Source organism: Salvelinus sp. IW2-2015, linkage group LG2 (genome assembly GCF_002910315.2).
Source record: "Salvelinus sp. IW2-2015 linkage group LG2, ASM291031v2, whole genome shotgun sequence".
Taxonomy (NCBI): Eukaryota; Metazoa; Chordata; class Actinopteri; order Salmoniformes; family Salmonidae; genus Salvelinus; species Salvelinus sp. IW2-2015.
The window spans coordinates 33,533,130-33,558,405 of record NC_036839.1 but is presented as its reverse complement, the minus strand read 5'-3'; the positions used below and the strand labels follow the sequence as shown (position 1 = coordinate 33,558,405).

The window sequence follows — 25,276 nt, the reverse complement described above, 5'->3', positions numbered from 1 at the left end:
GTTTTAATTTCCGAGCTGCAACAAATTCAATTGACAAGTGTAGGACATTCTACACTTACCCTGTATAAATATCCCAAATGGAATTAGCGTGTATTATGTGGTGTTGACGTTTTCTCATGCACAAATATTGTGGAATGGTTTAGACTTAATTTTCCAATGAGGAAATGTAATATAATTTAGGCCTACATGCTTTACCTGGATCGCGTTCAGCAGGACGCAACATTTTGTTACATTCAGATATAAATATGGTATGTAGAGTAAGGAATCACGTCCATAGCATTTATATCTGCAATGTTCCAAAACATTTTCGTACTGAACACGGCTCTGGCATGTGTGTGTGAGTGGCTGTGTTGGAAAGCATCAAAACTGTATAGAGCAGCACAGTGGAGGTGTCGTAATACCCATAAAACCTAGCGGTCAAACAGGGAAATGGTTCCAATCGTTTATACACCATTCATTTTTCCCATAGGCGATTTTAGAAGTACTTAAAATAAGGTCTGTGTTTTGTGTAGCCTTACCCTGGCGTGACGTTTTGATAACCATGTAAATCTCTCCCAGACAAGGTAACTTTTATCAATATATTCGGCTTCTATTTACTCTCATATTTGAAAATGATACTTAGCATTGAAGTAGACATCATGCAAAACTACAAATCCCTGCAAGCTCCAAGCTCCCGCATGTCATCTCTAGCTGAAACCTTTGCTAAACAGGTATTGTGTCAATTTAAAACTGGCATAAGACAGTTAACAGAATTGTCCATTTAAAGACATTTTGCCAATTTATTAATTATTACATTTAGCTAACATTAGATTGTTAATCCAGAGATTCTAACCTTTGCGTCGCTTCAGCAGTCTCGTCCAGATCACCATGGTATTTGGAGTTCTTTATGATAGCCACATTAGCAGCTAAATAGCATAATTATTGGGGGGGTAAATACAGCTGAATATATTGATAAAAGTCACCTCGTCCTAGAGAGATTTACGCGGTTATCAAAACATCATGGCAGGGTAAGCCTACACAGCCCTTATTTGAAGTGTTTCTAAAATCCCCTTTGGGAAAAATGAAAGGTGGAAAAACGATTCGAACCATTTCCCTGTTTGACTGCTAGGTATTATGACTCTATTATAAACTGGGTGGTTCGAGCCCTGAATCCTGATTGGCTGACAGACGTGTTATATCAGACGGGTATGACAAAACATATCATACCACGGGTATGACAAATAATATGAGACAAATAATATGATCTACAAATAAAAATGAGTAGTTATTTACGGTGCAAGGTGATTTCTAGATCAGTCAGTTGGCAGTTGCCTGCACTATCGGCTGCAATGTCGAACAAGCCGCGCGTGTGTGTGCGTGTGTGTGCGTGCGTGTGCGTGCGTGTGCGTGCGTGTGTGTGCGTGTGTGTGCGTGTGTGTGTGTGTGTACCCTTTACTGGTAGCCAACGCTGCTGCCATGATTACACACGTAGATGCCTCTGCAAAGGCCTTCAAGGACATTGTGTTCACTGAGGAAATAGTGTTAAACGAGGCGTGGACAGAACAATGATTTCAGTGGATTTATCAAGGGTTGTTGTCATGTCCTATCATATGCAGAATTTCACAGGTGAATCATCTGAAAGACTACCTGTCCTACAGAAAGCTTCCCAAGGCACTGAGGCTTTGCATCACTACTACATGGAGGGAAATGGTTTGACGAGAAGGACACGCTATTTGTTGTCCAAGTCTTTGAAAGAGGTAAAGGTGTACAGTATGTCTATACAGTACCAGTCACAAGTTTTGGACACACCTACTCATTCCAGGGTTTTTCTTTATTTTTACTATTTTCTACATTGAGAATAATAGTGAAGACATCAAAACTATGAAATAACACATATGTAATCATGTAGTAACCAAAAAAAGTGTTAAACAAATCAAAATATATTTGAGATTCTTCAAATAGCCACCCTTTGCCTTGATGACAGCTTTGCACACTCTTGGCATTCTCTCAACCAGTTTCACCTGGAATGCTTTTCCAACAGTCTTGAAGGGGCGGCAGGTAGCCTAGTCATTGGACTTGTAACCGAAAGGTTGCAAGATCGAATCCACAAACTGACAAGGTAAAAATCTGTCGTTCTGCCCCTGAAAAAGGCAGTTAACCCACTGTTCCTAGGCTGTCAATGAAACTAAGAATTTGTTCATAACTGACTTGCCTAGTTAAATGAAGGTAAAATTTTTAAAATGTAACGGAGTTCCGGCACTGGCTGCTTTTCCTTCACTCTAAGGTCCAACTCATCCCAAACCATCTCAACTGGGTTGAGGTCGGGTGATTGTGGAAGCCAGATCATCTGATGCAGCACTCCATCACTCTCCTTCTTGGTCAAATAGCCCTTACACAGCCTGGAGGTGTGTTGGGTCATTGTCCTGTTGAAAAACAAATGATAGTCCAACTAAGCGCAAACCAGATGGCATGGCGTATTGCTGCAGAATGATGTGGTAGCCATGCTGGTTAAGTGTGCCTTGAATTCTAAATAAATCACTGACAGTGTCACCAGCAAAGCAACCCCACACCATCATACCTCCTCCTCCATGCATCACAGTGGGAACCACACATGTGGAGATCATACGTTCACCTACTCTGCGTCTCACAAAGACATGGCGGTTGGAACCAAAAATCTCAAATTTGAACTCATCAGAGCAAAGGACAGATTTCCACCGGTCTAATGTCCATTGTTCATGTTTCTTGGCCCAAGCAAGTCTCTTCTTATTATTGGTGTCCTTTAGTAGTGGTTTCTTTGCAGCAATTCGACCATGAAGGCCTCATTCACRTAGTCTCCTCTGAACAGTTGATGTTCAGATGTGTCTGTTACTTGAACTCTGTGATGCGTTTATTTGGGCTGCAATTTCTGAGGCTGGTAACTCTAATGAACTTGTCCTCTGCAGCAGACGTAACTCTGGGTCTTCCTTTCCTGTGGCAGTCCTCATGAGAACCAGTTCCATCATAGCGCTTGATGGTTTTTGTCTTAAAGTAATGATGGACTGTTGTTTCTCTTTGCTTATTTGAACTGTTCTTGTCATAATATGGACTTGGTCTTTTACCAAATAGGGGTATCTTCTGTTACCCACCCCTACCTTGTCACAACACAACTGATTGTCCACAAATTAACTTTTAACAAGGCACACCTGTTAATTGAAATGCATTCCAGTTGACTACCTCATGAAGCTGGTTGAGAGAATGTCAAGAGTGTGCAAAGCTGTCATCAAGGCAAAGGGTGGCTACTTTGAAGAATCTCAAATATAAAATATATTTTGATTTGTTTAACACTTTTTTGGTTACTACATGATTCCATATGTGTTATTTCATAGTTTTGATATCTTCACTATTATTCTACAATGTGGAAAATAGTAAAAATAAAGAAAAACCCTGGAATGAGTAGGTGTGTACAAACTTTTGAATGGTACTGTATATAAGTATAAAATAATTTCTGGGTAATAATTAAGTATCTTACTGTAATAGTTTTCCATTAAAATTTACAAAAATAGTTTTATCAATAAATAATTTTGCTAGGACTGACTGGGAGTGTTCTCAGTGGGGAGAGAAAACTGAAAACTAGCTGTTATTGCCAGAGAGTTTTGGAACACTAATTGTTATTGGTCTGTTAACCAATTTACCACCTGGTGCCAAAACTCCTGCCCATGCAAACATGCTGATTAGAAGGTCCTGTGTAGATTGTATTTTCAACCAGCAGATATCAGGGAATAACACTGATTTAAAAAAAAAAAATAATAATCAGCTGTTGTACAATATAATACAAAACACAGAAAAACTGAATTTTGACTGCACAGAGCCTTTAAATAAGGATGGAAAGTCATTGTGACGTTGTAAAGCTAATTGGCTTTTCTTGTTGTTTTGTGTTATCCAGGAGATCCTGACAGTGATGTGTGCAGCCTTGATGAACAACACGCTCATGTTGAAGAACCGAGATGTCAACTTCCTGAACGCCGTTCTCACCCAGCTGCAGTTCGAGGTCTTCCAGGAGGCTGACATCATCATCAGGCAGAACACGTCCAGAGACCGCATGTTCTTCATCGAGCACCGCCAGTTCCTGGTGAAGACCGACTTCTTCCAGAAGGAGCTTATTGAAGGAGACTACTTTGGAGGTGGGCTGGGAAAAAGATCCCTGGCCATGTGTGTCTGTCTCTAGAGTTAAATTTTCTTCATAGAGGAAGACCATGATTAGCTGAACCAGGGCTGGAACAAAAGCCTGCACACTGTAGCTCTCCAGGACTAAAGTTAGTACAGCTGCTTTGAAATGTGAGTCAGACTGGTCTGACGGCAGCGACTCACTGCTTTGTCTGTCTCTGTCCCACAAAGATCTGCCTCCTGACCAAAGGAAGCGTTTGGCAACGGTGCGAGCTATGACCATCTGCCAGCTCTTATCCCTGCACGCAGACAGCTTCCAGCAGGTCCTACAGGCCTTCCCTAACGTCAGGAAAGATCTGAAGATGACTGCCCAATAGCGCCAGGAGGACCTAAAGAGTGAGAACATTTTGTCTTCATTAAAGCCCCTCTTCTGCTGCTTTATGTCTCAACAAATGTAATACTCACTCTTCATTCAAAGAATATATACCTTTCTTCTTTTCAGAGGCACAACAACAGAGTGAATCCAAACCTAAAGATATGCAGAGTGAAAACTGAGGAGATAACTGAGTGAAAGGGCCTCGCACAACACCATTCACTAACACTTAGTTTAAAAAACAATGTAGAACGAAACAATGTTACACATTTTTTGTAAATAACATGAACAGATGCAGGTATATTTTAAACTGTGGATTCATTTCTTACATTTATAAATTTTTTGACAATATAATAAAAACAATTTGAAGAAGAAAATGCTATATCCATTCATATTGTTATGGAAGATTAAAACAAGACTGCATGTAAAAAAAATCCAACATTCTTCTTGTATACTAAAATAACGTTTTCATAAAGGCAAACCAACACGAGAAAATTCAGTGTAACTTTGGATGTGGCATGTCTTGAAATTAATTTTTGATGTACTCAGCAGTGGAGGCTGCTGAGGGGAGGACGGCTCATAATAATGTCTGGAACAGAGTAAGGGAATGGCATCAAATACATGGAAACCATGTGTTTGATGTATTTGATACCATTCCACCGATTACGCACCAGCCATTACCACGAGCCAGTCCTCCCCTATTAAGGTACCACCAAAATCCTGTGGCACTCAGGTTGCATCAAAAATAGAATGCATAAAAATACATTAGGCCAGTCGATTGATATCGACCATGTTATTTAGAATGAGTGTAATTTTGTCTTGTGTGACCTTTACTTAAATCGGATTGGCAGGAGTAAATTCCTTTTACCGGTTACACTAGTAAGCTTTCATTTCTGACAACACTGTGACCCCATCTGACACTCATCAAGCATTTACTGGGAGCTTAGCCAGAAGAAATGGCATTGTAATATAATATACAGACATACACAGATCCCATGAGATAGCATCCCAGATTAGTAGGTGTGCACAAAATATGTTAAAATACCAAAACCAACAAAAAACAAGAAAGTTGTTAACCTATAATTTATAACAAATTTGCTGTTATAGTTTTAACATGTAACTATTGTCCTGGTTAAATTACTATTTTAATTATTCAATAGTCTACTGTTACCATTACTAAACCTCACCCTGTGCCCTGCTAGTTGTGTAGTTCAGATGACAATAATTGTGATATTCAAAACCACCCATTGTATTCAGTATTAATGTGATCCAGCCTTGTCTTTTGACTGGGCTTGATTCATGCTTGCATGAAGCGGAGATACTGAATAGTTGATGAGCCGGGAGGGAGAGAGAGAGAAAGGATGAGGGGGAGAGAGAGAGAGAGAGAGGGAGAGGAAAGTCTGGCAGCCGCTCTCCTCCCACCACACGACTCAATAAGCCCCRTCCACAGGAGCTGTGATGGAAAATTACCCTGTGACCAAAAAGACAGGTCAGTTTAGAGCAAAGTTAGACTCTACTCTTCAGCAGCCCAGAGAAGGATGGCCAGCGCAGTCAGCTGAACAGAATAACCGTGTGCTGCTTCTGGCATGGAGAACTCCCAAGCCCCTGTCGGCAGACGCACAGCCAGCACCTGTGGTTGGAGAGCTGTCTTTCTGCCTCAGCTGAACAGGCAGTCTCTATCTGTGTACGGCAGCGAGATAGCTGTGGAGAAGGAATGTATACGCCAGCTGCAGAGTGGAGTCTGGGTCATCCACCCATTCAGCCCCATAAGGTATTCTTCTCCAGCTACTGTTTGTGCTGCCTTGGCATTTTGTCTGTCCTAGAACAACACAACAAAGTTAGACCTAAGGGAGGTCTTGGCATTTTTGTCTGTCAAAGAACAACACAGCAAAGTTAGCAAAAACAGCAAAGAGCTTAGGTATATGCCAAAGAAAACACTAAAGGGTGTTTCTAACAGTGATTCTAAGAAATGCGTGTGTGCATGACTTTAATCATGTACATACCCTTTGTTATTGTGTCTTGTAGGAGTTACTACATCATGTGTATGGTTGCCATCACATTCCTGAATTTGATTGGGATCCCCATGGAGATAGCTTTCTTAGACGGGTACAGTGGAGTGGGCTGGGAAGGTTTCAATGTCTTCTCAGACACTCTGTTTCTGATGGATGTGGCTCTGAATTTTCGCATGGGTATCATCTCTGAGGACAGTGAGGTAATGAGGCGCTGACTTTACTCTATTTTCAGACCAGACCCAATCTGCGATAGTTGTATAATCCCTTTCCACGAGCATGCAAACCCAATCTGCCCTTTCTGTATTCGTTCCAGTGCATGTAAAGGGCTGATTAATTGAAGCCCTGGCCCATGTGCTAAACCTGCAGCTGTTATTTGCAAGAGCGAATTTCTTTTATTTTTAAGATAACGATTCAGAGATAACTATTTATATAGATTAGGTTTGCTTTTGTGTTATATTCTCACATGAAAATAACAGGCGCAAACTTTACTGGGGAGCAAGATGCTTAGTAAATATGTTCTGAAGTGCACTGTGCACAGATGATGAAACATGATGAAACATGACTGTGGACCCTTTTTATTTCATAAGAAGGAAATACGCATGTAAGGAGGCTGATCAAGCACCAGGTTGTGTCTTATTCTGTTTCAATTTCATTCCAAACTGGTGTAAAATATTAATGTGAAAGTTTGGCCAATTGACGACCCTGTCAAGTTTATATTAATGCACTTCTCTATTAGTAGCTTCTGACGTACATTCTGGATGGCATCACTGTCTCCTTTCATTTTGGCCAGAATCCCCAAACATTTAGCTTCAGTTGCATTGTTGAAGTATTCATTCATTTGTCTGAGGAATGCTGCCAAGCACTAATAACAATCAACTGAAAATCTACTGTCTGTTTTTCAATTCCGTAGGTGGCTATACTGGATATCAAAAAGATCCGTGTGATTTACCTAAAGAGTTGGTTCATACCAGATGTGATTGCAGCATTCCCAATTGGCTACATACTATTAATCGCGGTAATGATAAATTATGATACATCCAGCATCACGCTGTTATACAGTAGTTCCAGTCTATTGTAAGATCAATACATTTAAAAAATATTTGTTTATTTCTGTATTTTTATTGTGACAGGAGTTACAATCCCACAGTGACACCTCCACCTCAGGTTCCAAAGCCAGTAGAATGGTGCGGATCCTCATGTTTGTCCGAATCATCAGCCTTGTTAGGCTCCTCAGAGTCTCCAGGCTTGTCCGCTTCTTCAATGAAGTAGAAAAGGTAAATTCTGTTATGCTACCATCTCCCAATGCTGAAAATACCACAAAGTCAAACCTCGTACTACAAATACATTTGGCTAAAAATGAATACAAAGAAGGACAGGAGAATAACTTTTGATTGGTGTACACATTACTTCTAGATTATCTTTGCAGTCCAATTAGTTCATTTTTATTTCCATCATTTTAATTGAGTGCCTTTGTTTCTTTCTCCATAGGTTTCAAATGCCAACTTGGAGTATGTTCAGCTGTTCTTCCGCATACTGTCTTTGTTTATGATGATGTTTCTGCTGTGCCACTGGAACGGCTGTATCCAGTACTTTGTCCCGATGCTGGAGGAGTTCCCTTCTGACTGCTGGGTCAGACAAGAGAAGCTGATGGTAAGCCCCACACCTACTGAGACGTGTAAGGGTTTGGCTACATTTAAAGGGTTAGTTCACCCTATATAAACAATGTGATATTTTCCAGAATGCCACGGTCGGTGAGAAGTATTCCTTTGGAGTGTTTCGTGCTCTCTCTCATATGATCCAAATTTCCTATGGCTCCAACGAGTCACCAACAAGTAAGGACTGCTGATAACCTGTTGATATTCTGTTGGCACAATAGAGCATGTCTTTCATATATACTCATACAGTATATTAGACCCGTGCTATTCCAAGACTGTAGTGCCCGGAGTTCAATAGCCAAGTATTACACTGTATTTATGTGTGTACCGGGTGTTTTGCTCCCTAGATGAGGTGGAGCTGTGGGTGGTCATGACCAGTATGCTGTCTGGGGCTCTAATGTACACTGTACTGGTGGCCAACGCTGCTGCTATCATAACCAACGTAGACCAAGCAGCAAAAGCCTACAAAGATAAGGTATACTACGTATAATGGAAATGTAATGCCTTGGCTTTAACACCGACGACTCGGCTTCAAACTCGATCACATAAGCAAGGAACTCTATTGATATGTCACTTTTGATTGTAATGGCATGTCATTCAAAGTCCACCACGTCTGATAATCCACAGATGAATCATCTAGACGACTACATGACCTTCTTGAAGCTTCCTAACGACCTTCGTCTTCGAATCCAGAAATACTACGGGGCCCGCTATGGGGGGAGATGGTTTGACGAAAAGAACTTTCTAATTTCAGTCTCCTCAGCTTTGAGAGAGGTACTTGAATCAATCATATTCTATTCTATTTTATTCTATACAATTTAGGTTCTACTGTACATTACACAGACCTTATACAATAGTTACACAAATGTACCACTATAAGTATAAGTACATAACTACATGAAGTACGTAACTACATTCTACTTACCTATGGTTTCCTTTGGTTAACACACCTTTGTTTAGTAGTGGGACCTGCCTGTCTATTTGTGGAACTTCTGTTTGTCAAAGTTCTATTTGTGGAACTTTATTATGAAACGATCTGAAAAAAAGCTCTGTGTGTGTGATACAGGAGATTCTGACAGTGATGTGTTTGAGCCTGCTGAACAACGTACCCATGTTCCAGAACCGAGACGTCAACTTCCTGAACACAGTTCTCCTCCAGTTTCAGCATGAAGTCTTCCAGGAGGATGATGTCATCTTCCAACAGAACGCGCCCGGAGACCGCATGTTCTTTATCGAGCATGGCCAGGTCCTGGTGGAGACAGACTCCTTCTCGCAGGAACTGGCTGACGGAGACTACTTTGGAGGTCAGGCTCAGATCCGAGTAGCTCAATCCAGCATCATTCATTTATTCCTTCATTCATTTGTTCAGACTATCATTCTCTTCATCACACAAGAGATTGGGTAATCTAGAAATTCTGATTGTCAAACCTCATCCCCCATCCGTTTTCTTACATAATTGAAAAAGACCCAACCCCCCACACTTGTTATTCTTATTCTCCTGTTCTACATTGTTTTGCTGATTTAATCTCTTGGGACTATGCAGGATATGACAAGGAACAGTGGGCTTAGCTGATATGCTGTGTAATAAATTTAAATTGTGTTGTTCTATGCTGTACTGGTTTACAGAGACCTGCCTCATGACCAAAGGAAAGCGTTTGGCCACGGTTCAAGCTCTGACCACCTGCCAGCTCTTCTCCCTGTCCTCAGAACGCTTCCAGATGGTTCTACAGGGCTTCCCTGATATCAGGAGAGACATGGAAAAGTTTTCACAGCAGGACAAGGAATATGTGCTACATCTCTAGTACAGTGCGGCCATTTATCAACAGTAGTGGTCACTAAGCCTGGTTCTGGAGAGGTACAGGATGTGCAGGCTTATGTTCCAGCCCAGCACTAACACATCTGATTCTGTTAGTAGAACTAGGTGTTTTAGTCCTGCGCAGCCTGGAGCTCTCCATGACCAGGATTTGTGACCACTTATGTATTGTGTAGCTCAGACTTGGTATTGTGTAGACTGGTCTAAAATTGTATTATACTTTATATATATATAAAGATTTCATTGTTATTTATTTGTTCAACTGTGCATCATACAACCCTTAGTCTGGATTACTAATAGTTATACTCTAGATCCTCTCTGGGTGGATCCAAAACAGTATATGATATTGTTGCTTTAACTAAGAGTGTATTTCAGGACATGTAATGATTAAAATATTTTTTGGGTTTTTGAAAATGTATTTATTGTGAAGAAATATTATTAGAACTGTTTTTTGTTTTTCTAATTTCCTTTATCGTGAAGAAATGTCAATTACATAATAGAAGGGCAATTCAGTTATGAAACTACCGGTATGAAACAGCAGAAATAAAGAGGAAAGCATGGTTTCAGTTGACTGTGAACATCTGGAGTTTTTTTAAAGTAGTGCATTCATGTGTGTCCAGCCTCAGCAGATGTAGCACTGCAGCAGCTGAGCCTCAGCCCGCAGGCCTAGCCAGACACCGTTTCTCTTATCCAAACACACACACGGTGCCCGAGGCCAGCCTGTGTTTGTACCCGTACAGGTAGTAGGATGCTTGGGGGAAGTTACACTTCATCTCCATATTGTCTGGCACCACGTGGATGTCCACCGCGGAGCACAGCCCCTCCCGCAGCTTCTTCAGCATGCGAGAGGCCATGTACCGTCGGGCCTTCCCCGGGTCTTCCTCGATAGAGGCGTACACCTCTGGAGGCAGGTTGGGGATCTTTCACTTTCAGGTCCACGATCAGCTGGTGGATGCGACTCTTATCCAGCAAGCTGGGCATGTCACCGTAGCAGGGTGCCTCAGACAACACGGACAGGAAGTGATTGGGCTGTAGAGTGGTCCTCCAGACCTGCCCCCGTCCTCATCCAAGGGCCCCACGGCAGAGTGCACCATGACAGCCCAGCGCAGCCAGTCGTAGTTCTTCTCCAGGATCTTAAAGATGCCGGCTGCTGCCTCCTCGGGGGCTGAACGCCTCTGCATGACCTCCTGCAGCTGCTGACGCACATCCTTCTCCGCCTGCTGCAGGAAGTAGCCCGAACAGCGCCCCCTAGTAGTCTTCACCTTCCCGTAGAGGGCGCCAATGCGATCAGACCAGGTCTTCATCAGCAGGGCCTGGTCTCGGCCTGTCAGCAAGGCCTGGGTGAAGAGGCACAGCAGACCCGTGCCCAGGACAAAGTTCACCTGCAAGGAAAGGGAAGAGAGGCTGATAAAACAAAACCCATGTTCTATGCTGTGACTATATGACTCGTGTTCAGTAGATTCAAAAAATGGTAGAGTGTTGGCCCACTTGGATGATTGGTGCTCTACTATACTGAACAGACTGCATTTTGTAGAATCAGCATTTGGAGAAGCATAGCACAGAGCTATTTATGATTTAAAAAATCTGCTGCAACAGCAGTGGCTGGGATGATTCTTCAAGATCATAGCAGGTATTTAATTCCAAAATAGCAGGTATTTAATCAGTATCATACATCATACATTTTGCTGCTATGTTTGTGCCTGATAAGTTATCCAAGGTTAACATAACAGATGTGGTTGTATTTTTACCAAGGTGAAATAAGGTTTTCTCTCTACACACATTTTCTGCTCGCTAGGAGAGGAATGCAAACAGACATCTGACCTAATTTTGCGGTGTGACGTACCAAGTGTTGGACGAGATAGGGGTGAGCTTTGGATATGCAACTGCATTACAATTATCGCTATATATTTTGAATAACAACACAACCTGTAACTATTTTAGTGTAAAACATTTAGGGTTAAAATCATTAGCCTGAGTACCAGTCTGTTTGTGCTATCATGCCAAAAAAATTTGGCTTGACAATGACAGCAATGGAGTTGGCAAGAGAACAAACATATTTGGGACCAGGCTAGAAAATCATTAACTTCATGTCTATTTTACAAACTATTTTAGTCTGACAGTTGGATAAAGCATGGCTCCCAGGCAAACTATTTTGTTCTTTGAACTTCATGTCTAATTTTGTTGAACTCCATACACTGTGTGCAAATGATTTACACATTCAATGGATAGAGATATTGAGAGTTGAACATAATGATAACTGTTGCCTGTTGGACATTGTGTGATGGCTGACCACGCCCTGACCCCCACTGACCTGGACACAGAACTCCCTCATCTCCCAGCGGTTGAACCTGCTGTGGAGCATCGTCAACTGCCTCTCCAGCCGGTGCTCCAGGATGTACTGGAGGACACCTCTGTCTCCCGCTTGGTGAACTCCTGCTGTGCCCTGACGGCCACGCCCAGCTGGTAGTAGACCACGGCCAGGTCGTCCTCCAGGAGATGGACCTCTTGGCCAGTCAGAAGGCCCTGCCCTACAGCACCCAGCTCCTGGTCTATGTAGTCCAGGTTCTTCATGGCCAGGTCTGTCTCGTTGGCTAAGGCACTGCCACCCAGGTAGGTACAGATGCCCTCCACAAGGGTCATGGTCTGCATTACTCATCTGTCAGAATGTTTCTTAGTGCATGTCTGTAGTGACCTTCACTGTTTCCTAAGTATTTATACACTCTCCAGCATAATCAGGGATCTGATAAGGTCCCTCCACCTCCCAGCTCTAACCTTCCTCTGCACTCATCCCCATATTGTTTTTATTTACTTTTCTGCTCTTTTGCACACCAGTATTTCTACTTGCACATCATCATCTGCACATCTATCACTCCAGTGTTAATTTGCTAAATTGTATTTACTTGCTACTATGGCCTATTTATTGCCTTTCCTCCTCAGGCCATTTGCACACACTGTATATAGACTTTATTTTTTTCTATTGTGTTATTGACTGTACACCCCAGTATCTCTACTTGCACATTCATATTCTGCACATCCATCAATCCAGTGTTTAATTGCTAAATTGTAATTATTTCTCCACTATGGCCTTTTTTTGCTTTACCTCCCTTATCTTACCTCATTTGCACACACTGTATATATACTTTTTCTATTGTGTTATTGACTGTATGTTTGTTTATTCCATGTGTAACTCTGTGTTGTTGTTTGTGTCGGACTGCTTTGCTTTATCTTGGCCAGTTCGCAGTTGTAAATGAGAACTTGTTTTCAACTAGCCTACCTGGTTAAATAAAGGTGAAATAAAAAATGTTAAAAATAAATAAGCAAAGGAAGTGAGTCTAATGTAAATTTAAAGAGGTATAGAAAAATTGTTACTCATGGATGTTACAAATGTTAATTTGGAAGTGTATTACAAACTCTTGGCTTTGAAGTTTGCTTATTGATTATTTTGTGAGTCCACCACACAATTATTCTAAAATTATCTCTTGACCATATCGTTAAAAAAAGATACTGTATATATCGAAGTCGTCAAGGACGGCAGGTGGCAGAATTGCATTTAGCTCGAGATGCTTTCTCTTCTTCGGTCTTGAGAGCCCTGAATAAACCTACTTCCGTTAGATTCCGGATGTGGCGCCAAATTTGAAAAATATTCCTGTTTCAACTTGTATGAATTTAAACAGACAGCGAAAATTTATTAAATTGCCGTTCAAGATAATACTACTTTTAGAAACATATCTGCAAACAAATGGACTCGTCGGCACGTTTTTTCACTAAGTTGCGAAACCTAGCCGTGAATTTGGAGACCGAAACTGCCAGTCTTCAACAGGCACACCAGAACTACGACGATGAAGGTAACGTTATGAAACAGACTTCCACTCAAATTTTATTTCGGCTTACGTGTCTAGTCAGTCAATTAACCACCAGTGACTAGTGTATTCCTGTATACTGTAAAATTGTGTTTCAGATCATAGCACTGAGGGTGCGGTGCGAGTTCTGCAAGAGCTGCACTCCGAGGTCAGGGGACTCAAGGTGACTGTCAATTTAACACCTGCTGAGTTGTTTGAACAGCGCTGTGTAGCTTATATAGCTATGTGATTCATTAGTATACAGATATTTACATAACTGGCTTGTTTTGCATGCCTAGGGCCAGGTGAACGAGCAGCTGGTGCGCCAGCAGGCAGGGGAGAATGATGTGAGGAGCTTTATAAAGACGTGTATGGTGCTGAAGCAGAGGACCACAGAGGACATCCAGAGACTGAGGAGACACTATGAAAAATATGGCTACAGAGCGCCTAAGAGCACACAGAAACAGTCAGGTAGGAAAGTATCTCTATTTAACACTTCACGTAGTATGGCAATCATTCAGTATTTGGTTTGGTTTACTTGATATGCACTCAGTGTACAAAACATTAAGGACACCTGCTCTTTCTATGACATAGACTAACCAGGTTGAAGCTATGATTCCTTATTGATGTCACTTGTTAAATCCACTTCAATCAGTGTAGATGAAGGGGAAGAGATGTTAACGAAGGATTTTTAAGCCTTGAGACAACTGACCCATGGATTGTGTATGTGTGCCATTCAGAGGGTGGATGGGCAAGACAAAATATTTAAGTGCCTTTAAACGGGGTGATAATAGGTGCAAGGCGCGCCGGTTTGAGTGTGTCAAGAACTGCAACGCTAGTGGGTTTTTCACGCTCAACCAGTTTCCCGCGTGTATCAAGAATGATCCACCACCCAAAGGACATCCAGCCAACTTGACACAACTGTGGGAAGCATTGGAGTCAACATGGGCCAGCATCCCTGTGGAACGCTTTCGACACGTTGTAGTCCATGCCTGACGAATTGAGGCTGTTCTATGCACAAGGACTTGTAACAATTTCCACAGAAAATTTGACATAAACATATTTACTTGAACAGTGCAGATGCAAAGTTTGGTAACAGAATGACGGCACAAATTAGTCCTTATGCGTAGAGTTGTATGGTTTTTAACTTTGCAATCACTGGTCTTTGTTTGACATTTGAATGTGTAAAATCTGAGTCAGCATCAATCTGTTACTGTGGAATTGCCCATTTCTATCTGAATGTTCTCCTCCTGACCTGTTGGTTTATCTAGATATCTTGTCTCTCTCCCACAGAGTCGAACGGCCAGGAGGCAGAAGCTTCAGAGAAAGAGGACGAGGATGAGACCGAGGGAGGAGAGGAGGACCAGGAGGAAGGAGAGGGATACCTCACCTCAGTGACCCCTCTGAAGATGCCCCCTCCGCCCTTCATTGACCCCTTGCGCACCCCCCAGCTCTCTGACTTCGGCCTGTCGGAGATTCACCTGAAGAGGGTGTTGGGTGGCACAGTGTTTTCCAGCGCTGAGGCCCCCATGCCTCTCCCTCTGCCGTCTCTAGTCCTAGCCATGCAGCCGCCCATGCCCAAAACGCCCAAGTGCACCTTGCGTATGGATGAAGATGACGACCTCTTGACCCCCCGCATGGTCGACTTTGGCCTCACGGAACACACTGTGTGTCTCAACAATGACTTCACCATGGACCTGCAGCGCAAGAAGCCCACAAAACCTCTCAGGTGTGTAGTATAATACTGTTCTGTCTGGCTCTGATTGACTCTCAAATCCACTACTTGGCTGGTTAACAGCTTCCAAAGTTTCACCCAAGTTCCTACAAAAATTAATAAGTCAGCCTTCTTAAGTAGAATGTCCTGTGCTCTTAGTATTATGATGGTGCTGTTTTGTTAACAGCTCAGCAGTGTCCTTGGGCTTGGGAGCAATGTCACAGAGACCGGCACATGTCCTCTCCACCCCACCATCAAACTCCATGATGTACAGCCTGGCTACCATGGAGTCCCCCGAGCCGCCTGTGTTTTGCACCCCAGGTCTGAAGATCACAAAGTCTCAGCGACACGCTCTGTCCCCTCCTCTGCGGGGAGAGATTGACCCAGAGTCCCCCTGTTGCCTTGGCAACCACCAAGCCACCCCTGAGGTCCCAGCATTTGAGACACCATACATCAACAGACTCCTTAGCACCAGAAAGGTGTGTGTTACTGTCAGTTGGTCAACGTGTCTGTTTGTTTATGCATTTATCTATTTATGGAGGCATATGGACCATAGACAATAAACTACAAATTGCACTCAAATATAGTGAGTAACTGTCATGTTGTTACAGGGTGAGAGAAACACACAGGCAGATGAAGACCAAGATCACTCAGAACTTCCAACCTCCAATAGAGGCTCCAAACAAGCCTGGTCATATAATGTGTCAGAGATATCAATCATTGGATGTACAGAGGAAAAACTTACACCAGAGATGCCAAGCCTAGAGTCCTTTCTGAGCAGCTCTCTACCCTATGTAAGCTGAAACCGCTATAAAGGACCTTGGGTGTTTACTTTCCCCCTGTTGCTGAGGATGTTGGTATAGTTAAGTTTGAGTGCATATATTTTGCCTCACTGTCTCCCATCTCCCTGACTGTAGAGGGGTGGTGGTGGAACCAGTGGAGAGCAGACTATGGGGTCAGGAGAGCCCCCTCTCTCTGTCCTGGATCAGGATGGTCCCACCCAGACATTCAACCTGGGGACCCCACGGGTCAGAGGGGACTACCCCGAGCCATCCACTCCTGAGATGCCGGACCTAAGCTCTGTCACACAGGACATCTTTAAGGTGAGTGGACTGGAGACTTGTGGGATTCAGAGTATGGAGTAGATATTGGAACTGTGCCTTCTCTGTCCACAGACAGTGGAGAAAAATGCTTTGTCTGTACTACTAAGTGTGAGTGTTTGAAACTTTTAGATAGCGTTGTGATTATAACTACTGTGCTGACTGGTTCTGATGGGTTTGTCTTTCATCTTGCAGCTCATTTCCCAGAGCAAGAAGCTCCCCACAGCAGTAGTTCAGCCACACCTCAAGCCTTCAACCTTCCACACTGCAACAGGGAAAGAGAACAGGTCAAATCTTACGGTGTCAACAAAGAATGTAGAATATGGTTATTATTAGCGTATCTTCAAAAGCTAAACTGTCCCCAAAATCAATAGATTACTTGACTTGAAATTACTAGTCATACCTCTGCTCTCTCTGTGTCGTTCCTCCAGGACTCAGAGTCTGGCTGTGGTGTCAGAGAGGGAGTTCCTGAGTCTTCCAAGCTACCTGAGACAGATTCCTCTGTCCAGCCTCAACCAGGCCATTCAGAAGATCAACGGTGCCAAAGAGGAGCGAGGCCACAGTCAGTCACGGCTTACTGCTTTTGTAAACCATTAAAACTTAACTCACTGAAATTATGTTTTCATATCTCAAGTGGAGACACACAACTATGCCCTCTCAGGATGCCCTTTTAATCTTTTTTCATGCATTCCATGCCACTCTCAGGAACTTAAGTGACTGTTCTTCTGAAATTCATCTTATTGTGACACTGTTGCTCCTCCTTCAGGTGGTGATGCGGGCCATGCATGGTTTCTGATGGAGGAGCTGAAGAGGATCACGGGGGTGGGCACCAAGGCCCCCATGTACTTCCTGTGTCTGACTGAGTTAAAGAGGCTGGAGCATGTGCAGGGAGTAGGAACCAGCGCCATGTACAAGGTCCTGTCAAAGACACGTACCTGATCTGAAGTACAATGACATTCCCTACCTTCTTAAACCTCCCAAAGGGCTCAACACTACTGAGTGAGGTCCTATGTATTGACTCCCCTTAATAGGCCTGGATGCCAGTCTGTTTAGCTATCATTCACTCCTTGCCACTCCTGTCATGCTAAACATTGGCATATGACAGAGTACAAGGAGTGAAATGTTAGCGAAACAGACTGGTACTCAGGCTAGAATAGGCCCAAAATGGATTCATTATTTTATTTTCATCTTTGAGAACTGTACATATGTTTTGTCTTGGTCTTTTTAATTGTGTAGGTCTTTCTGCTCACACGGCATGAATACTCAGTCCATTTAGCATTTTCGTAGTTTTCTATGTGTATAATTGGTCTGTATGTAATCTCACTAATAAATACATAATTATGAACATGATGGCTTAGTTCAGGATTGAGTGATCTTTTTAACAATATAGCAATCAATTATAACAAGTGAGACAGTTGAGCATTATAAAATGCATACACAAACTACAAAAAATCCCAAAGAAAGACATGGTAGTATGGTTAATTTCTACATAACAATTTGATGATTTAAAAAAACGTCAGTAAATAAAATAACACTGATCTCCTACTTCTATGCAATTGGGGGACATGTTGAACCCCAAGCAGGCCTTCTGGTATCAATAGGGTCTCGTGTCCCAGGAGAAGGGTGCTCTGTTAGGAGGGGTGACGGTGATGTCCAGGTAGTCTCCAATCTGAAATCACTGGGACTGTAAGGTCATGGCATCATCTGGACCCTTCCATCTGGACAGTGCGTTGCCTATATCAAGTTTATTTTATTTTATATAGCCCTTCGTACATCAGCTAATATCTCGAAGTGCTGTACAGAAACCCAGCCTAAAACCCCAAACAGCAAGCAATGCAGGTGTAGAAGCACGGTGGCTAGGAAAAACTCCCTAGAAAGGCCAAAACCTAGGAAGAAACCTAGAGAGGAACCAGGCTATGAGGGGTGGCCAGTCCTCTTCTGGCTGTGCCGGGTGGAGATTATAACAGAACATGGCCAAGATGTTCAAAATGTTCATAAGTGACAAGCATGGTCAAATAATAATCAGGAATAAATGTCAGTTGGCTTTTCATAGCCGATCATTAAGAGTTGAAAGCAGCAGGTCTGGGACAGGTAGGGGTTCCATAACCGCAGGCAGAACAGTTGAAACTGGAACAGCAGCAAGGCCAGGTGGACTGGGGACAGCAAGGAGTCATCATGCCCGGTAGTCCTGACGTATGGTCCTAGGGCTCAGGTTCTCCGAGAGAGAGAAAGAAAGAGAGAAGGAGAGAATTAGAGAGAGCATACTTAAATTCACACAGGACACTGGATAAGACAGGAGAAGTACTCCAGATATAACCAACTGACCCTAGCCCCCCGACACATAAACTACTGCAGCATAAATACTGGAGGCTGAGACAGGAGGGGTCAGGAGACACTGTGGCCCCATCCGATGATACCCCCGGACAGGGCCAAACAGGAAGGATATAACCCCACCCACTTTGCCAAAGCACAGCCCCCGCACCACTAGAGGGATATCTTCAACCACCAACTTACAATCCTGAGACAAGGCCGAGTATAGCCCACAAAGATCTCCACCACAGCACAAACCAAGGGGGGGCGCCAACCCAGACAGGAAGATCACGTCAGTAACTCAACCCACTCACGTGACGCACCCCTCCTAGGGACGGCATGAAAGAGCACCAGTAAGCCAGTGACTCAGCCCCTGTAATAGGGTTAGAGGCAGACAGGCCAGGCAGAGACAGCAAGGGCGGTTCGTTGCTCCAGAGCCTTTCCGTTCACCTTCACACTCCTGGGCCAGACTACACTCAATCATATGACCTACTGAAGAGATAAGTCTTCAGTAAAGACTTAAAGGTTGAGACCGAGTCTGCGTCTCTCACATGGGTAGGCAGACCGTTCCATAAAAATGGAGATCTATAGGAGAAAGCCCTGCCTCCAGCTGTTTGCTTAGAAATTCTAGGGACAATTAGGAGGCCTGTGTCTTGTGACCGTAGCGTACGTGTAGGTATGTACGGCAGGACCAACTCGGAAAGATAGGTAGGAGCAAGCCCATGTAACGCTTTATAGGTTAACAGTAAAACCTTGAAATCAGCCCTTGCCTCAACAGGAAGCCAGTGTAGGGAAGCTAGCACTGGAGTAATATGATCAAATTTCTTGGTTCTAGTCAGGATTCTAGCAGCCGTATTTAGCACTAACTGAAGTTTATTTAGTGCTTTATCCGGGTAGCCGGAAAGTAGAGCATTGCAGTAATCTAACCTAGAAGTAACAAATGCATGGATAAATTTTTCTGCATCATTTTTGGACAGAATATTTCTGATTTTTGCAATGTTACGTAGATGGAAAAAAGCTGTCCTTGAAACAGTCTTGATATGTTCGTCAAAAGAGAGATCAGTGTCAAGAGTAACGCCGAGGTCCTTCACAGTTTTATTTGAGACGACTTTACAACCATCAAGATTAATTGTCAGATTTAACAGAAGATCTCTTTGTTTCTTTCTTTCTTTATATCCTTCAACCTGAAACAAATCAATAGTAACAATATTTACAGTGTTGTCTGTGGCTGTTCATTGATATTACAGGGCAGCTCTGAATGACAATCATCAATTACCTGTAACCTTGTCGTTTTAGGGTCTGTGTAGACTATAGCAAAGCCAAAATATGCTCTGTTATTTTGCTTCAGGGTTAGACCTTTCACAAGACTTTCAGTGTGGCGTCCAACCTGAATTAAATGAAATACAGTTTCATAAGCATACAAGGGAGGGACAGATTCTGAATGTAATTTAAGGTATTCTGACTGACCTTTTCTAGTGTCTATTCTGTACAGCTGGAGTGTATTCATTCCGCCAAACAGTTGCAACTAAAATTAGTTTCTATTGGACATTAGGTAGGTCCCTCTGTTTTGTTCTGCTTGCTTAAGAAATGTTTTGCAACAKAATTGGCTGAATGAATACAGCCCTGGAGATAGTTAGTCTTACCAGGTATAAATCTGGAGCTCACTCGAAGGAATGTTCCCATATGGCGGATGGCGTTGGAGAGGTTGTCCAGGGAGAAATATTTGGAGAACGGGAGCGATTTGGAGAAGATGGCAGATAAGGAAGAAAGTGGAGCATATTATGAATAAACATGGAGTTTGGGATTACACAGGCCTTCTGAAAGATCTGGTGAAGGAGAAGATAATGGAAAAGGAAAATAAAGAAACTGTAAATGGTTGAGGGAATATGGAATGAGGGATTTTACAGAACTTTTGGTAGAACTTGAGGAAATGGAGAGTGAGGATGAATTAGATGCAGTGGCAGGTGTAGTGATAACTGTTGAGAAGAAGTTGAGTGTAGAGGAAGGTTGCAAAAAGAGGGATACATGTTCCAGTAGCTCAGAGATGGACCCTGACTAGAGAGTGGATGAAGTTCCTGCAGTGAGAACCGCCGAGGTCGGGCCTTGGTCCGAGGATGTAAAGGATGATTCTGGCCTAGTGGGAGTACAATTTGTGGAGAGAATGGATCCTTGAATTTTGGCTGATCCATATGTGGTGGTTGGGTAGAGAAGAGGTTGGGAACTGTTGAGTTGGTGAAGGTAACTAGGAGTGGACTAGTGATGATTTATTGTGTTTCTTCAGCCCAGAGGGAGCGGGCGGTCCAGATCACGCAATTGGGGACAAGAAATATGACTTGTTTTGCTCTCCAGAGCTGGACACCGTTGAAAGGAGTGATAACGTAGGTGGCATTAAATGTTGAGGAAGATCAGTTGAAAGTGAAGATTTCCGGTGTCTGTGACGATTCCCAGTGTGCGGAGCGTAGGTGTTGGTAATGTTCTCTAGTGCTGTGATTGGCTCAGTGTTCTGTCCAGTGGCAATTTAAGAATGTTAATCTTGGTGGGGCAAACAAAACAAAAATGTGGGATGCATGCCAGTGTAACGGATGTGAAATGGCTAGCTAGTTAGCAGGTACGCGCTAGTAGCGTTTCAATCAGTTACGTCACTTGCTCTGAAACCTAGAAGTAGTGTTGTCACTTGCTCTGAAACCTAGAAGTAGTGTTGCACCTTGCTCTGCAAGGGCCGCAGCTTTTGTGGAGCGATGGGTAACGACGCTTCGTGGGTGTCAGTTGTTGATGTGTGCAGAGGGTCCCTGGTTCGCGCCCGTGTCGGGGCGAGGGGACGGTTTAAAGTTATACTGTTACACCAGCAAAGCCACTACACTACACAACACAACACTAAACAATACATTAATTGCACTATAACGGTGACAAACGGTGCCCACAAACTGTTAGGGCCTTCATAAAGCTGTCCCAACAGCAGAGTCCCAACAGCAGTCCCAACACCTTACCACTGCTACACCTGGCTATCAGCAGAGCCTTGTCTGGCAGCGAAACAGTTCATTCAGCCTCATTTACTGCCTTTAAAAAAAACATAGCTGATATGGCTGACTTGCTTAAACGAATATGGTTTCTACTGACAATTGAAATGTACAAACTATGGCATAAGGGGACGACACGTGGATAAGAGGCAATCCTTAATTTCGATTAAGACATTAATGAGCGAGCTAGGATGGACGTAGTCATTACAACTATTTGTTCAGAACTTTTTAAATGTACAGCGACAGAATTCAGAACATGGGCCGTTCTTACAGTGTTCTCCCTGTACACCAAGTCAGAACCGTAGGATAAATAAAGGGGGCATTTAAGCAGACAATGAAAGCTCTTACAATATTAACTGATTACATTTCTCAAAAACAGGTTGTAGGCTACATGTGCACCACCAAGTCAGAACAGTAGGTGAAATTAAGAGGTGAAAATAGACCAAATTATTAGGGTGAGGCACATGGGCTATTAACAGCTTACTACACAACATACACAATTGATTGGACATGATTTGGAAAGACACACACCTGTCTATATAAGGTCCCACAGTTGACAGTGCATACCAGAGCAAAAACCAAGCGATGAGGTCGAAGGAATTGTCCGTAGAGCTCCGAGACAGGATTGTGTCGAGGCACAGATCTGAGGAAGGGTACCAAAACATTTCTGCAGCATTGAAGTCCGAAAACACAGTGGCCTCCATCATTCTTAAATGGAAGAAGTTGGAACCACCAAGACTCTTCCTGGAGCTGGCTGCCCGGCCAAACTAAACAATCGCTTCCTATTTCCAAAAGCTTCCTATTTCGCAACAAAGCATCCTTCACTCATGTTGCCAAACACACCCTCGTAAAACTGACTATCCTACCGATCATTGACTTCGGCGATGTTATTTACAAAAATAGCCTCCAACACTCTACTCAGCAAATTGGATGCAGTCTATCACAGTGCCATCCATTTAGTCACCAAAGCCCCATATACTACCCACCACTGCGACCTGTATACTCTCATTGGCTGGCCCCGCTTCATACTCGTCGCCAACCCCACTGGCTCCAGGTCATCTATAAGTCTTTGCTAGGTAAAGCCCCGCCTTATCTCAGCTCACTGGTCACCATAGCAGCACCCACCCGTAGCACGTGCTCCAGCAGGTATATTTCACTGGTCACCCCCAAAGCCAATTCCTCGTTTGGCTGCCTTTTCTTCCAGTTCTCTGCTGCCAATGACTGGAACGAATTGCAAAACTGAAGCTGGAGACTCATATCTCCCTCACTAACTTTAAGCACCAGCTGTCAGAGCAGCTCACAGATCACTGCACCTGTACATAGCCCATCTGTAAATAGCCCATCCAACTACCTCATCCCCATACTGTTATTTATTTATTTTGCTCCTTTGCACCCCAGTATCTCTACTTGCACATTCATATTCTGCACATCCATCAATCCAGTATTTAATTGCTAAATTGTAATTATTTCTCCACTATGGCCTTTTTTTGCTTTACCTCCATTATCTTACCTCATTTGCACACACTGTATATATACTTTTCTATTGTGTTATTGACTGTATGTTTGTTTATTCCATGTGTAACTCTGTGTTGTTGTTTGTCACACTGCTTTGCTTTATCTTGGCCAGGTCGCAGTTGTAAATGAGAACTTGTTCTCAACTAGCCTACCTGGTTAAATAAAGGTTAAATAAATTAAAAATTAAAAAGGGCCTTGGTCAGGAGGTGTCCAAGAACCCGATGGTCACTCAGAGTGAACTTCAGAGTTCCTCTGTGGAGATGGGAGAACCTTCCAGAAGGACAACCATCTCTGCTACCTTTATTGTAGAGTGGCCAGACGGAAGCCACTCCTCAGTAAAAGGCACATGACAGCCCGTTTGGAGTTTGCCAAAAGGCACCTAAAGGACTCTCAGACCATGAGAAACATGATTCTCTGGTCTGATGAAACCAAGATTGAACTCTTTGGCCTGAATGCCAAGCATCACGTCTGGAAGAAACTTAGCACCATCCCTACGGTGAAGAATGGTGGTGGCAGCCTCATGCTATGGGGATTTTTTTCAGCGGCACGGACTGGGAGAGGATCGAGGGAAAATTCATGGAACAAAGTACAGAGAGTTCCTTGATAAAAACCTGTTCCTATCAGGTATGAAGGTAAGACCCAGATGCAGACAACATCTGCCTCGGCGCATACCTGGTTGACCGGGGTGCCGGCGGTGGAAGTTGGCGATGAGGGCTGGGTCCAGGATGTCTCTAGCGGGGACCCAGCACCTCTCCACCGGGCCATAACCCTCCCAGCCAACCAGGTACGGGAAACCCCTCGTGATCCAACACTCAGGAGGCGTTTCACCGTGTATGCTGGATGGCCATCGATGACACATGGAGGGGTGGGCCTGGAAACAGAAAACAAAGGGCTGTGAGACACGGGCTTAATCCTAGACACATGGAAAGTAGGGTGAATACGCAGGGTATGGGCTGTCTCTTATACACATCTAGATGTGTATAAGAGAGCGGGCTGATGAAACAGTGGGAAAGTTTACGGGACTCCACCCGGAGGGGCAGGTCCCGGGTGGAGAGCCATACCCTCTGCCCAATCCGATAGCATGGAGCAGGGGTCCGGTGGTCCGGTGGCGATCCGCTTGTCGCTTATACCTGGAAGTGGTCTTCAACAGAGAGGCCTGGGCTCTCTGCCAGGTACGGCGACAGCGACGGATGAATATCTGTGCAGAGGGATTGCTGACTTCCTCCTCTTGCTCGAGGAAGAGCAGAGGCTGATATCCCAAGGAACACTCCAAGGGCGAGAGACCTGTGGCAGAGCAAGGAAGGGTGGTGCTAGCGTACTCAACCCATACCAGTTGCTGACTCCAGGTGGTAAGGTAGCGAAGCGTCGTCTCTAAGTCCTGGTTGGCTCACTCCGACTGGCCTTTGGACTGGGGGTGGAATCCAGGGGGACAGGCTGGCGGACGACCAAATGAGCGTGCAGAACGCGTTCCAGATCCGGGACGAGATTGTGGAACCCGGTTGGAAACCATGTTCACCGGGAGTCCGTGGATCTGAAAGACGTGCTGTACCATAAGCTGGGCCGTCTCCTTGGCCGAGGGTAGTTTGGGGAGAGGAATGAAGTGGGCGGCTTTGGAAAATCAGTCGACCACTGTCAGGATGACAGTGTTGCCCGCAGACGGGGGGAGACTCGTGACGAAATCAAGGGATATATGGGACCAGAGACGGTGAGGGACAGGCAGTGGTTGGAGAAGACCAGCCGGAGAATGCCGAGGAGTCTTGTTCTGTGCGCAGACCGTGCAGGTGGCGACAAACACGGCAACATCCG

The 25,276-nt window shown here is 43.9% G+C and overlaps 3 protein-coding genes across 3 annotated transcripts; all 3 read left to right on the top strand.

Annotated features, from left to right (window-relative positions):
- Positions 1 to 456: 456 nt before the first annotated feature.
- On the top strand, positions 457 to 4,798 carry LOC111972376 (potassium/sodium hyperpolarization-activated cyclic nucleotide-gated channel 2-like). The gene is made up of 5 exons (XM_023999419.2): positions 457 to 1,185; positions 1,596 to 1,736; positions 3,902 to 4,139; positions 4,354 to 4,518; positions 4,625 to 4,798. Exons 2-4 carry the CDS (start codon positions 1,677 to 1,679, stop codon positions 4,497 to 4,499), a joined length of 444 nt encoding a protein of 147 aa, XP_023855187.2. The 5' UTR covers positions 457 to 1,185; positions 1,596 to 1,676; the 3' UTR covers positions 4,500 to 4,518; positions 4,625 to 4,798.
- A 1,086-nt stretch (positions 4,799 to 5,884) lies between these two features.
- LOC111978670 (potassium/sodium hyperpolarization-activated cyclic nucleotide-gated channel 1) lies at positions 5,885 to 10,541 on the top strand. Its single transcript, XM_024008871.2, has 10 exons — positions 5,885 to 6,266; positions 6,521 to 6,707; positions 7,418 to 7,522; positions 7,638 to 7,781; positions 7,996 to 8,157; positions 8,246 to 8,339; positions 8,510 to 8,637; positions 8,790 to 8,936; positions 9,229 to 9,466; positions 9,789 to 10,541. The coding sequence occupies exons 1-10, from the start codon at positions 6,082 to 6,084 to the stop codon at positions 9,962 to 9,964; spliced, it is 1,566 nt and encodes a 521-aa protein (XP_023864639.1). The 5' UTR covers positions 5,885 to 6,081; the 3' UTR covers positions 9,965 to 10,541.
- A 2,592-nt stretch (positions 10,542 to 13,133) lies between these two features.
- ska3 (spindle and kinetochore associated complex subunit 3) lies at positions 13,134 to 17,978 on the top strand. Its single transcript, XM_024008852.2, has 10 exons — positions 13,134 to 13,820; positions 13,934 to 13,998; positions 14,114 to 14,285; positions 15,108 to 15,543; positions 15,716 to 16,007; positions 16,140 to 16,322; positions 16,446 to 16,631; positions 16,824 to 16,915; positions 17,060 to 17,190; positions 17,395 to 17,978. The coding sequence occupies exons 1-10, from the start codon at positions 13,715 to 13,717 to the stop codon at positions 17,565 to 17,567; spliced, it is 1,836 nt and encodes a 611-aa protein (XP_023864620.1). The 5' UTR covers positions 13,134 to 13,714; the 3' UTR covers positions 17,568 to 17,978.
- The last annotated feature ends 7,298 nt before the right edge of the window (positions 17,979 to 25,276 follow it).